At 39.6% G+C, this 15,064-nt stretch overlaps 1 protein-coding gene across 1 annotated transcript in view; it reads left to right on the forward strand.

Annotated features, from left to right (window-relative positions):
* The window catches only part of LOC145391153 (lachesin-like), a 78,234-nt gene extending 68,478 nt beyond the window's left edge, over positions 1-9,756 (forward strand). The window contains exon 8 of the mRNA XM_080265831.1: positions 9,602-9,756. Within this exon, the coding sequence (XP_080121957.1) occupies positions 9,602-9,756 (155 nt within the window). The remainder of the gene's footprint in view (positions 1-9,601) is intronic.
* The last annotated feature ends 5,308 nt before the right edge of the window (positions 9,757-15,064 follow it).

The raw sequence follows: 15,064 nt of genomic DNA on the forward strand, positions 1-15,064 counted from the left end.
CTGATTCTTTTAGCACTTTTGTTAGTTTGTCATTCAGCTCATCAATGTCACATTCAGCATTACTGAGAGCCTGAAATCTGTTCCTTATTTCCAACTGAAAAGCTGCTTTGTTTTCGTTGACTTTTATTGGGCATATCTTTTTGTGTTTAATCATCTTCTTTCATTCACTTTTGAAATTGAATCTTGCTGTGCAACTCACCATTCTATGGTCACTTCCGATATTTACTTTGTTGATAACTGTGACATTTGTGATTGTGTTATTCTTATGTGCTATAATGAAGTCGATTTCATTCTTTGTTTCTCCATCTGGGCTTCTCCAGGTCCACTTTCTCCCTGTTCTTTTGTGAAAGACTGTGTTCATTATTCTCATGTTAAACATTTCTGCAAAGTTTACCAACATTTCTCCTCTTTCGTTCCTTTCTACCACTCCAAATTTTCCCATACATGCTTCTCCATTTTTTGATTTTCCAACTTTTGCATTGAAGTCTCCCATGAGTATAGTATAGGTGGTCTTTTCTTCTTCCATAATCTGGGAGATGTCATCATAGAATGTTTCAAAATCTTCATCTGAGCTCTGAGAATTTGGTGCATATACTTGTATCACTTTCAGGGTATATTTTTTGCACAGTCTAATTACAACCACTGCTGCTCTGTCAGATGCACTGCTGAATTTAACAATGTTGTCTGCAAGATTTCTGTTAATTAGAAATCGTACACCACTAGCTCTTTCATTTTCCCTTCCTCTGTGGTAAAATAGGTGGCCACTGTCATTTAGCTGAATTACTTTTTCTTCTTTTCTGTGGGTCTCACTCAAAGGTACAATATCCCAACTAATGTTTTCCAGTTCTGCCATTAAGTTATCAAGTTTGTAATCTTCAGCGAGGCTTGTTACATTGTATGCATAGATCTTCACGGATTTAAGAGTGTTTAATATCCCAGTCTCTATCTTGTCATATATATACATACACACACACACACACACACACACACACACACACACATATATATATATATATATATATATATATATATATATATATATATATATATATATATATATATATCTGTGTGTCTGTCTCTATACAGTATCTTTTTTTTTTCTTTATGCGAGGAAGAAGAAACCAAAGGCCATGGCCCGCAGTAACAGTTCCCTCCAAGAGAAAAACAAAATACAATAGAAAACCAAATTCAAGATCCGATCATTTTGAGATGCCTGGACACACTGCGTTTGAAAGACTGGAGATCATAGGCAGCAGGAAATACAGACAGAGGGAGACAGTTCCAGAGCTGACCTGTTGCATAAATGAAGGACTGGGAGTAACTGTTAACTCTTGCATTAGAGAGTTGGACAGAAAAGGGATGAGAGTTTGCTGCCAGACGGGTGCTACGCGCCCGTCGTAGAGGTGGAGGAATGCAAGCAGACAGTTCAGAGGAGCAGTGACCATTAAAGTAGTATCTATTTATATATACATATATATTTTTCTGTCTATCTATCTATCTATCTATATAAATTCCTTCCTTACAGATTTTCACACATGACCTGTCAGATAGTATTAATCATCTACTATGAAGTTAAGAAAGGGATGCGAAACCTTGTTAAGTGTCCCTCTCTTGATTCATCCAATCATTTTTTTTTTTATTATTTTTACGTGTCTGACTCCGTTCATAGGCTTCATAACTCGTTATCAAGGTCTAGTTGTCCTACTACGTCCATGTACCTCCGCTTGTCACCACTTCGGTGCTAACACCCACCGTGTTTTTTTAATACTGTACATGCTAGGGCTGTCTCGTACAGGACGGGTGTATTGATCTTAGCTGGGGTATGTTTACTATATGTCAGCGGGTCGTCTGGTAGGTCATTAAAGTCTGCTTTGATAAGTTAAATCGTTAAATTGTTCCCTGCCCCAGAGGGAATTCGAACCTGGGTCCATTAGTACTGTAGGCCACCTCTTTACTGATTCGGCCACCGGCTTTCTCTGCCAGTTATCTTTCTTCACCCACTTGCATACATTGCTCTCTTATACACACATTTTCAATACTGATACCCCTTCCTGGTTTACCATGCCCACTACTTTCACACTATACTCACATAAACCCTTTTCACCACTTTACCTTCGCTTGTTCTTATTATATCTTCATTCCATACAGGAATATTGTCTTCAACCGTAATTTCAACAACATATCCTGTTGCATATTTTTCACTAATTAAATAATTTCTTGTTTAGCCGTTATATAATAGCCATTATAGCATACCGATATACAGATAGAGGATAATATAATGTACAAATAGGTAACTAGAGCAGATGGAAGGGGTGGAAGACGTATGTAAGATATTCACGGAAGAGATAGGCGCAGCGTGTGAGGCGGTTTGTGGAGTGAGGAGGAGATGCAAGGGTGTGCAAGGGACAGCATGGTGGAATGATGAGGTGAAACGAGCTGTGGAACAAAAGAAGAAGGCATATAGTGAATGGTTAGCGAGTAGAGGTAGGGGAGAAGATGAGAGAGAGAAGAGAGAGGTATATGTGAGCAGGAGAAGGGAGGTGAAGAGACTGGTGAAGGAGAGTAAGAAGAAAGTGGATGAAGAGTTTGGGAGGAATCTGAGTGTGAAATGGAGGGAGAGTAAGAAATTGTTTTGGAAGGAGGTAAAGAAAGTAAGTCAGTGTGAAAGGGGAAATAGTAGGGGAATGAAAAATAGGAATAATAGATTGTTGGTGGAGAAGAGAGAGAAATTGAGGAGATGGAAGGAGCACTTTGAGGATTTGTTGAATGTAGAGAGTGAGAGCAGTGCGAGTATAAGTGGTTGGGGAATGGCTGAGAGAAGAAGAGATGAGAGGAGGGAGGAAGAGATCAGTAGGGCGGAAGTAGTGGAAGCGATGAAGAAGATTAAATTGGGAAAGGCCCCAGGAATTGATGGAGTGTGTGGTGAAATGCTTAGGTATGGGGGTGAGGTTGTTGTGGAGTGGATATGGAAGTTGTATAGATTGGCTTGGGAAGAGAGAAAGGTTCCAGAGGACTGGAAATCAGGCATAATTGTTCCTTTATACAAAGGAAAAGGAGAGAGAGAAATATGTGGTTACCATAGGGGTATTTGCCTTCTTAGTGTGACTGGTAAAATATATAGCAGAATACTCATTGATAGGGTTAGGCATATGCCAGAGGAGCTAGTTGGAGTAGAACAAGGGGGATTTAGGAAGGGAAAAGGGTGTGTTGATCAGATATTTGTCCTAAGATGTTTAGTGGAGAAGTATCTAAAGAAGGGAAGGAAAGTCTGTGCTGCCTTTATGGACTTGGAGAAAGCTTATGACAGAATAGATAGGCAAGGTATGTGGAAGGTATTAAGAATATATGGAGTGAAGGGGAAATTGTTGAGTGCTGTGAAGTGTATGCACGAGGGATCTAGGGCTACGGTGCGAGTGGATGGTGAGCTGAGTGAGTTCTTTGATCTCAATGTGGGACTGAAACAGGGTTGTGTGATGTCTCCATGGCTGTTTAATATATACATGGTGGGGTTGTAAAGGAGGTGCAAGGTAAGGCAGTGGATGTGGGGGTGGCTCTAATGAATGAGGGTGAGATTTGGAAGCTTCCGGTGTTGCTGTTTGCTGATGATACAGTATTGTTGAGTGAAGATGAATGGGAGTTGCAAGGTTTGGTGAATGAATTTGGGACAGTGTGTAGGAGGAGGAATCTGAAAGTTAATGTAAACAAAAGTAAAGTTATGGTGTTTGAGAGGAATGAAGTCACAGAGTGTGCAGTGAGGTTGGATGGTGAGGATATGGAGAATGTGAGTGCATTCAAGTACTTGGGTAGTGTGATGAGTAAGGATGGAACTTTGGGGGATGAAGTGCGTGAAAGGGTACAGCAGGGAAGGAAAGTTGTTGGTACACTGAAAGCAGTGATGAGAAATAGGGAGGTGAGTATGGAAGTTAAGAAGTCACTGCATGATAGTATTGTGATCCCTACCCTGACGTATGGAAGCGAGGCGTGGACCTTGCAAGAGGGGAACAAGTCTAGAGTGAGAGCAGTGGAAATGAGTTACTTGAGAGGAGCATGTGGAGTGACGTGGAGGGACAGGTTGACGAATGAAGAAGTGAAGGAACGTTGTGGGGTGGATGTGGTTGAGAAGATTAGGAGAATACACTGAGGTGGTTTGGACATGTGAAGAGAATGGAGAATGAAAGACTGACTAAGAGGGTGTATGTAGGTGAGGTTGAGGGAGGGAGAGGGAGGGGTAGACCGAGGATGAGGTGAAGGGATGGAGTTGAGAGGTATATGATGGAGGGGGGGGTGAGTTGGGGGGAGGATAGTCAAATGGTGGGTGACAGAGCGACTTGGAGGCGTTTTGACTGCGGCCACCCTTTGCGGGATTAGGGCGTTGGGCTATAGATAGATAGATAGATAGACAAATAGGTAATGTAATAATGGTGTTGCCACTTATGGAAGGCAGGATGCAGAGCAGACACTAGAATAAATGCTTGCTAGAGACTCAGTATTTTGTTCACTCAGTCTGAGCTGCTATTTTAGTTTGCATGGTGTATCAAACTAGTGACTAGGAAATATGAGACAAACTTGCAGTGCCAAAGGTAGTATGAGTGCCAATGCCGCAGTGAAAAGGCACTTCAACTTTACAGTCAGTAAAGGCTTTATAACCCCTCTTTTGTCATTAATCCAAAAAGACTGAGTTCAAAGCAATTCGCAAGAGCTGAAGATGAAAAAGAATGAGGAAAGATGGAAGCGAGAAGCGGAAGGCAGGAGAAGCAAAAGCAGAATAATTGGCTGACTCACAAATGGGGGATTTTGCCACAAAATCGACACTAAAAAAGTCACGGTAGATCCATTACATTCATTATCTACGCACTTCACACACGTTCCTCTGCAATCCCATTTCATCTTATGTTACTCATGCTTTATCACTCTCATGCTGTATCAAAGTTTTGCAATTATGATTTTTTTTTTAAATAACAGAACAGAGGAATATATATATATATATATATATATATATATATATATATATATATATATATATATATATATATATATATATACACCAGATTACTGGCGTCCTCCATTCATAAAAAATCTGTAACAGTTGGACTTGAACGGCCGTAGGATGAAGTTTGAGGGAACCAACTCTGGGGAGTGAGTTCCAGAGAAATGCAGTTTGGGGAATAAAAGAATTCTGATAGGCAGAAGTTCTGCAATATGGCTGTGTGACATTCCAGTCATGAGCGCTACCAGATGTCCGCGTAGCACGAAGGAAGGTATGGAGAGGTGGCACAATGGACACAACATTGTCTGGGCATTTGCCATAAAAGTAACTGCAGAACAATGCAAGGGAGGCAACATTCCCTCCTACTTGTAGAGGAGGTAGCTTATTTGTAATAGCAGGGTTTTTAATAATTCCAACAGCTTTGTTTTGAATTTTATCTAGTTGGTTTAGTGCAAACTCTCCACATCCATTCCATAAGGGGGTGCAATATTCTAGCTGAGAGCGCACGTGACTCTTAAATTATAGCTAACTGCTCATCAGTGAAAAAATTACAAACATTGTACAATTATCCATATTTCTTTGAGGCGGCTTTAGCAAGTTATCTGATATGAGAGGTCCAGCTGAGGGCATTGTTAAGTGAAACACCGAGAACTATATTTCAATACTTTTGGAGATGGGAATATTAGTAGCACTGAAGGTAGCAAATGAATCTGGCAATATCTGTATATCAGTAAGTTGTATTTCTTTGTTTTTAATAGCATTAAATGAGACAAGGTTATTTTTTCCTCATTCAGTGACCTTAGATAAGTCTTGAGTTATGGAGATGGCTGCACTGAGCTGTGAGTTAGAGATATATTAATTTTGTGAATTGGTGTTGGTGAATGAACTCTGAAGTGTTGAGTCATCTGCATATGAATGACTGGGATTATGGGTGACAGATAAGGTATCACTAATATGAAGAAGGAATAGGGTGGTGCCCGAAATTATCCTCGTGGCACGCGCATGAATTGAGTGGAAATTGGAATATACATCATCTACTTTTACTCTTATTTTTGTCCAGTCTAACCAAACATGTTCTAGCTGTTTTGGCAATAAACTTACACTTTGGGACACACATTTCCAGGAAAATTGCAAATTTTTCCTGTTAGATTCGACCACTGCAGCAAAAATTTCGATTTCCTGCAAAGGATAAAAAGAATATGGTCAAAAGTTGCTTTTGTAGCTGACTGAGAGAGAATGGATTATTACATTAAAATTATGCTGTTGTATTTGCTAGATTCTTTCAGAAATGTAGGCTTATGCATTTACAGTTAATATTTCTAAGTGTGGATGTAGATGTGATAGGAAACGTTAGGAGAAACACACTGAGGAGGTTTGGCCATGTGGAGAGGATGTAGAGTGGGAGACTGACGAGGAGAGTGTATGTGAGTGAGGTAGAGGGGGGGAGTGGGAGGGGGAGGCCAAGGATGAGATGGAGGGATGGAGTGGAGAGGTATATGAGAGAGGGAGGTGTGAGCTGGGAGCAGGACAGTGAAATGGCGGGGGACAGGGCGACATGTTGGTGACTTGTTTGTGGCCACCCCTTACGGGATTAAGGCGTCTGACAATAGATAGATAGATTGATTTGTAAGTTCTTTCAAATCTTTCTTCTTGGCGTCACCATAATTATGAAGGGATGGAATAGGAACTGAGGTGGAACCTTTCTTTTTCCTTTCCTCTGCTTACACATTGCTTGATTCTTGACTATACTTTGTTAAACATCTAAGCATCATCTAGTCATTTGTCTCATGATAACCGTAGGAGCCCAGGGTTGGGCTACTCAGTCTTGACATTTAAGGTGAGGATGGTCGCCTTACTTGCCCCTGAGTGACATTATGTGTGAAGTAGACCTCAGCCACAGCTCGGATATAAATCCCTTATAGGCTCTGCCTGGTTGGAATGCCTTAACCCACTAAAGCACCAGGCATCATTTGACTATAGGTTTACCACCAAATGTAGTAATAACTATCTTGAGTTACAGGAAATCATTTGCCTTGTCAACCGTAGGCAGCACTTCATCCAGTGCTTGGATGGTGGGCATCCCCACCTCTCACAGCAGAGAACCTTTGCATAATCCATAAGTCCTTATATTGTCTGATTTTCCATTGTTGTCTTCTTTCATTGCACTACATTTTAATATAATCTGCAATCTTCTCAAGCAGGGAGGCTGCCAGAGATCGACCACCTTGGAAAGCCGCCATTAGGTGACCAAGATCGATGAATGCAAGCATGCTGGAGCCTTTATAAACGATACAGACAATATGAATTTTACAACGTTTCTGCCACAAACCATTATTGCGTTAATAACACAGGAATAAAATCGTGTTCCAAGGATAAAAATACCTGAACTTTATAGTATTTATTGTGCTGAATCGAAATATGTTTGTAAAATATTTCTATCGGGAAAGGTTTTTGAGTGGCATTCAGTTTATTTTTTTAAATCCCATATACTTACATACTTATTAAAAACTACAAACTTGTTGTTTTAAAAGCAGCTATGTTTATTTGTGGTACTTTGCCACAAGAATGTCTCTCTTAAGAGTCCAGCAGTAGTCAGCCACCATTCTGGGGCTCCAGTTGCCATGTGAGAAACGTCCTTGTGAAAACACTCACCGTGTTCATCGCTCAGCACACCCAGGTTCCCTGGAAAAAGTCTGAGTGAGAGTCCAAAAAATGAACCAATAATGACATATTGCACCCTACTGCTTGGTAAAACTGAAGGTCACCCAGTATTTCAGGATAGTTTCAGCCTTGCGAATTCGCCAAAAGTTTGTACAGTTACTTTTGAAATTCTGCCATACAGCTTCATCAACTTCATTCAACTCTCCTTCAGATCTCACTCCTAACAATTTTCTGATCTGAGAGTCTACAGTAGAAAAAATACCTTCTTTAGTCTTGGCAACACTGATCTGGGGAAACTTATTACTCAAGAGTGTGAATCCGGCTTGCACTTTATCCATTGCTATAACACTGTTTTCCATAAGTCCAAGCTTGATGTGTAAAGAAGGAAGGTACACTTTCTCAGCATCGACAAGTAAACTGTTCACAGCATTTTTCTTGCCTGGAACAAGTGAGGTACACTTTGGCTAATTCTTCTGAATGTAGTATTTTTCCTTGTCCTTCCTGTCCCACTCACATAAGAGACAACAGTACTTTCTGTAACCTAGCAGCAACCCTAGCAAAGGGGCATTGCCCTTTAGATCTCCACAGGTATTCCACCCATATCTCTGATACTGCACTTTTTTCTAAAAGCAATTTCATGTTGTCATAAGCCTCTTTCATGTTTGCAGCATGTGCAATAGGTAAAGAAGGAAATTTATTTCCTTTATGAAGAAGGACCTCTTTGAAGATGACTTGTAAGAGTCAATGAACAAGTGCCACTAGTCCACATTGTGTTATGACCGAAGAGCCCCTATGACTGAATTTAACATCTTTTCAAAGCAAGAATGTTGGATCAGAAATTTCTTTCATCTTTTTCCTTGTGATATGTTCCAGCTTCATTTGATTTCTTATCGCTTAAAGTTACAAACTCTGGAGAATTTCGTACTGGATGTTCAGCTATGTGGGGAACAGGTCTCATTGCAGGTGGTAGATTAAGATATTTCGCTAAGCTCTTTGTTTTTGAAGTGATCCCTTTTTTACTTACAAGCAGAAATAGCAGTGTGCCGTGTGATCTTCGAGTTTCCTTCAAATCATTAAAACAACAAATGGCGTGTAACGTGAACGGTGCCATCCTGTGATTCAGTCTTGTACATGTCACACAGCCAATGTGAGGGGCCGAACTCTTGTCCTGATCACCCACTTTACATCCGAAATAAAGTTCATTGCATTTTTAAAAGTATGGTGTAAATTTCCGTTTCTGGGCTTTGAAAGTTAGCTCACCACATGCATAACAGAAGGAAGTAGGACGACTGAGACAGTTCCGCGTCATGACAAAGTATCTAGATGAACACAACATTGTTTTAAAATGAAAAGAAATAATACTTAAGAAAGGAAAAACACACAGTAGCTGTTAACACTGTGGCACCTACAAGTGGACTGACTTGGGGCTGCACTACACACGGAAACTAGGCTGATGTCTGAACAGGTCTAAACATGTTTCACCCTGCAGTGGCTGCTGCTCTGACCAAATTTATCCTGCCAGCATCATCATATCTTTCTCTCTAAAGGAATAAATTGTTTTAATTTTACCTAATTTTTTCTGCTTTATATTGAAAAAAAAAAATATATATATTTTTTTATCTCGTGATCATGTTAAATGACAAACGTATGAACATGGCGTCACGAGAAAACTAAGCCTGACAGGAAAAATCTGATTTCATATATGGATTCATTTTGAAAAAGTATGCTTAAAGCACTCATCAGTTCCTCTGGGACAAAACTGCTTTTGACAAGTGTAATGTGTTAATTTATTTCCTCTTCCTCTAACAGGCAATGTGTTATATTTTAGCATCTCTGTTTTAGCAGTCTATTATATATTCCTTTATCATCTCTGTAGTTTGCTGCAATGTACTGTATATTTTGCTTTCAGTTATAAGGCAACATACTAACCTGTGTTTATGGTCTCCCCTGCAGGTAAGACCCCAGCGGCTATGCAACATGGCAGGAGCCAAGATGGCGGAGGGGGCACGACAAAACCCTCATTATTCACCGTGGTGGCAGTGGAGCTCCTCGTCAGCTTCATGGTTCCGCTATTGCCTCACTACTCTCGCCACCACCACCTCCAGTAACCAAGAGCAATCTTCTTCCTTTTCGGTACTGCATCCCATTTTCACTGCCACCATGTCCTATGACCAAGGCAGACTGTCCTCTTCACCCATGTCCCTGTATCACTTAACGTCACCATCTAACCTATATAACCTTCATCCTGACTTCGTGAAGTGGCCGTGCCATCTGCCTTCTTAATACCTTTTACATTGGACCAATAAAATTCTCGACCGTTTCACACATACCCTTTAAGGTGTATTTAGTCGTTTCAGCATCAGCATCTAATTAGTATCTATAATAAATTTTCCTTAACCAGAAAGAAAGTAGCTATCACCCATCAAACGCTGGAACTAGTAGATGTAATATATATTTACTTTCTTCTTCATATACCATATACCACATATTTCTATGAAGTTTAATAAAAATGTACTTAATAAAATCCTTTTATGAGCTACTGTCTCCATTGTTCAGCAATAAAAAATATTTAGGACATACTAAAGGGCATTACCATTTTGCCAAGTTAGGGTGAACAGAATATGCTGAACGAGCCAAAAGTCTCTTCCCTCATTCTTCATCCATAATTCATCTCTAATCCATCTGATCCTCCCTATTTTATCCTCAGAAATAATTGTTAGTAGGAGTGAGAAAATAATAAGGTTTTGCCATCCTCAAAATGTTTTCTCTTCCCTCAGTTGAATAAGCTTATGTGACGGTGAGAACATTAAATCTTTGTGACAGCCCGATGAAAATTCAAAGAGTAAAGAGCATGTTTGCCGAATTTTTAAGAATAGTGAGTCGGTACTTAATATCATATGAACACAGATGCTTATTTTTGGCAGTTTAAGAATTGGTATGATTTTGGTAATTTAATAATTTGCATGCAATGACCAACTCTGTTTTATTTTATGGGACTATGAAAATTTAAATAACCTTTATATTTTTGTAAAGCTGTGTAGATGGACTGAGTCACTATACAGGATGTGCACCAGACTGTAAAGCATCGTCTGAGGGGAAAAAAATCATGAAAGCATCTGTATGGCCTTCAAATACGAAGGCAATTCTATAAACTTGTAGTGGAAGTGACTCTTGTCATATTTTTAATAAAAAAAAAAAAACACTGACTTCAGTTTTAACCTTCAATTTTGGCAACACATACATCCTGTTGTCAAAACTCCACATCCTAAATAGCAGGCAGCTACAAAAGCTTCAGTAACAACAGTTACTGGATGAAGCTCGATATGATACACGACCATAATATCATTTCAAGTAGGACACATTACTCCTCCATTGATACAGTTTTCGGTTAAATACTGTAAACTTATGGACATATGTATGAATGTAACATTAGATAAACTAAACTCACGCTACAAGCCTGGAGCATTCTGGTAGAATTTCAAAGGTGTTTTATACGACAAATTTATGTGCACAGAACACTAAATGTATTAAGGGTTCTTTTTTAGATGCCGGCTGTGGACATGAGAGTACCAAATAGTAGATATCTTCCAGATTTTTTTTTCTTATACCACAATAAAACTGATTAGTAAAATGATTAATACGAATACACAAAAAAATCCAGCCATCTTAACCAGCAGCCATTTACCTTACGTCTAAAAATTCAGACAACGAAAATTACACATGATCAAGTCCATGTTTACATACCTTCCAGCTCCTGTGATCATCAGTCATCAGTATCTTGAGGGTTGTAGATACCAATGTGATGCTACAAACACTGGAAAAAAAAAATGTTTTGACGAACCCCGAAGATAATGTGCATTCATGTCAATATCTGTGTTACTGATGGATCTGTTTGCTTGAATTCAGAATGTCATGTCAGGCACTGCTTGCAGTTCTGTGGTAAGATACCAGAAAATGTTGGCATGCATTTTGGTGGGAGTACAACAGCAGCACTCCGAAACTCCATCGCGACCAGCAAGCTTTACCAACGCCATCTGTGGGTAAGACGTCAGCCACCCTTCACATTTATACGACTTGCTATAAACCAGTACACAGCAGAACTTGTGTATTCATTGTCTCTGAAATAATTGTGATCATCCAGCGCACATGTGTCAATTTTGTGCAATGTAATGCAAAAATGCTACAAGAAAATGTGTTTTGATGCAGAAATGTCAGTTACAACCGTTAAACCCGACTATTTGCGGTCATGACGAAAAAAGTAGATGTTAAGGTTTAATATATGTAAATGTTCCGTGAAATGCGTATAATTATTTATACATTATTGTTGATAAGGAGAGAACGAATATAATAGAATTATTCGTGTATGAGGAGTGGCTAGGAGATGAAGAGAGGTGAGGAGTAAGGAAGAAATCAGGAACATGGATTCATCAGAAAAAAAAAAATGAAGACAGTCAAAATAGGAAATGCTCCAGGAATTTATGGAGTGTGGGGCAAAACGCTGAAATACGGGCTAAAGGTACTGCTCGAATTTATATGGAAGATATGCAGCTTGCCCAAGGAGGAAGGTAAGGTTCCAGAAGACTGGACGTCAGCATAACAGTATCGTATGCAAAGGAAATGAGGAAAGGGAAGGGAAGTGTGTGGCATTCCTAGAGGTATCTGTCTTCCCAGTGCAACAGGAATATCATACAGTACGACACTGTCGAATGATTCAAGGAAAGATCATGATATTAGTTGAAGAACAAGAAGGTTTTAGAAAGGAAAGGAGTTGCACACATCTCATGTTTGTTCCAAAGTATTTAGTGAAAAAGTATTTTAAGAAAGGAAAGAATTTGTATGCTGCCTTTCTGGATCCGAAGAAAGCATCATGACAGAGTGATAGAGAAGGAATGTACAGTAGAACGTATTGAAAATATCTTCAGTAGATGTTTGACATTGTCAAGAGTCTGTATGAGGACCCAAGGGATGCAGTGCATGAGGAGAGTAAACATTTGATTGTTAGACTGATACAGGGAAACGTTTATATATATATATATATATATATATATATATATATATATATATATATATATATATATATATATATATATATATATATATATATATATATATATATATATATATATATATATATATATATATATATATATATATATATATATATATATATATAAAATGTTCATTTTTATTTGACGTTTCGTCTACACTCTACAGAGAGGCATCATCAGGAATGGAAAGACTACATCCACATCAGGGAATGAAATATGTTTACATAGATAAGTGAGGAGGAACGTAAAAATTTTAGCAAATGAATGCATAATTTAAAGATACTGCTCATCAAAAATAATTTAAATATGACTAAGTAACAATTTTCTATATTTCTTATACAAGAGGAAGGCTCAAGCTATAGATACATTGTTGGAGACTCCTAGGTAAGATATCTAAACAGAGCAATGTATACTCCACTCACTAAACATGTGTGTCTTCTGAGGGCCAGGGTGGGTAATGTGATAGAAAAATTTGCAGATATCGTGGAGGATAGCGGAGACAAACCCACTGTATGCCTCAGTGAAGGAGGCAACGATATTGGTAGGGTAAGAGTGAGGTACTGTGACAGCAGTACAAGGTGATGTTAGAGAAGGTTAGGGAGAGGGGAGGGACTCCAGTAGTAGTAGACGGTGTTTTGCCTAGGAGGGGGGTTGGGAGGGAATGTTTTTTTTTTATGCGAGGAAGAAGGAACCAAAGGCTGAGCCCGCAAAACAGTTCCTACCAAGGAATAAAAAAAAATACAAAAGAGAGCCAAATTTGAAATCCATTCATTTTGAGATGCTGCACACACTGCGTTTGAAAGACTGGAGAACATAAGAAGTAGGAAATACAGACAGAGGGAGACAGTTCCAGAGTTGACCTGTTGCATAAATGAAGGACTGGGAGTAATGGTTAACTCTTGCACTAGAGAGTTAGACAGAAAAGGGGGGGGGGAGTTTGTTGCTAGACGGGTGCTCATAGACGTGGAGGGATGCAAGCAGACAGTTCAGAGGAGCAGTGACCATTGAAGCAGCGATATAAAAGAGATAAAGAGGCAACAGTGCGGAGAGGAGACAGAGGTTGAAAGGAGCCAGTAAGAGGAGGAGAGCTGATGAGACGAAAAGCCTTTGACTCACCCTGTTGAGATGAGCTGTATGTGGGAAGCCTTCCCACACACGAGAGTTGTACTCTAAACAGGGGCGAATAAAACCCATGTATAAAGTCAACAACTGTGCAAGGGTAAAGAAGGCACGGAGTTGGCTTAGCACACCTAATCTCTTGGAAGCAGATATTACAAGAGATGCAATATGATCTTTCCAAGATAAATCCCAAGTGAATGAAACCCCAGGCATGTTCAAAGATGATGCAAGATTGAGCTGAATATTACTAAACATTAGTGGGTAATCCTGTGGAAGATTTTAACGGGTTGATAGGTGTAAAAATTGAGTCTTTGATGCATTAAAAAGAAGATTATTTTTACCCCAGTCAGAGATACGAGCCAAGTCAGACATTAGGTTAGCCATAGCCTCATCCCTTGTTTTTTTAAAGTAACTGGTGAGATGGACGTTGCAGTACACGAATTGAAAGGTGAAGGGTGGAACCATCACCATATGAGTGGATAGGGTTAGATGTACAGCTAAGAAGATCAATAATGAATAAAAGAATGAGAGTTGGTGATAGGACAGAGCCCTAAAGAACACCACTGTTGATAGATCTAGGAGAAGAACGATGGCCATCTACAACAGCGGCTATAGAACGTCCAGAAAGGAAGCTATAGATGAAGTCACAGATAGAAGGATAGAAACAGTAAAAGGGCAGTTTGGAAATTAAAGATTTATGCCAGACTCGATCAAAAGCCTTTGAGATGTCAAGTGCAATAGCAAAGCTTTCGCCAAAGTCCCGAAAGGAGGATGACCAGGAGTCTGAAAGGTAGCTGAGAAGATCGCCAGTGGAGCGTCCCTGATGGAACCCATACTGACGATCAGAAAGAAGGTTGTGATAGGAAAGATGCTTTAAAATTTTCTCTTAAGAATAGACTCGATAACTTTTGAGACACTGGATGTTAAAGCAGTTGGACGACAGGGGGTTGGGAATGGTCACCCTTCGTCGGGACTGGCTGAATAAGAGCAAACTTCCAGCAAGAAGGAAAGGTACAAGTTGAAAGAAAAAGGCAAAAGAGTTTACGTAGGCAGGGTGTAAGCAAAGAAGCACAGTTCTTGAGGACAACAGGAGGGACTCCATCAGGCCCATATGCCTTATTAGTAGTGAGGCCAGTGATGGCAGAAAATACATCAGTTGAAGAAATTTTAATGTCAGCCATGATGAAGTCACAGGGAGGAAGTGATGGAGGAACAGCACCAGAATTGTCTGAGGTGGAACTGGAGGAGA

Source organism: Coenobita brevimanus, chromosome 17, assembly GCF_032717465.1.
Source record: "Coenobita brevimanus isolate Jiangsu-jjx chromosome 17, ASM3271746v2, whole genome shotgun sequence".
NCBI lineage: Eukaryota > Metazoa > Arthropoda > Malacostraca > Decapoda > Coenobitidae > Coenobita > Coenobita brevimanus.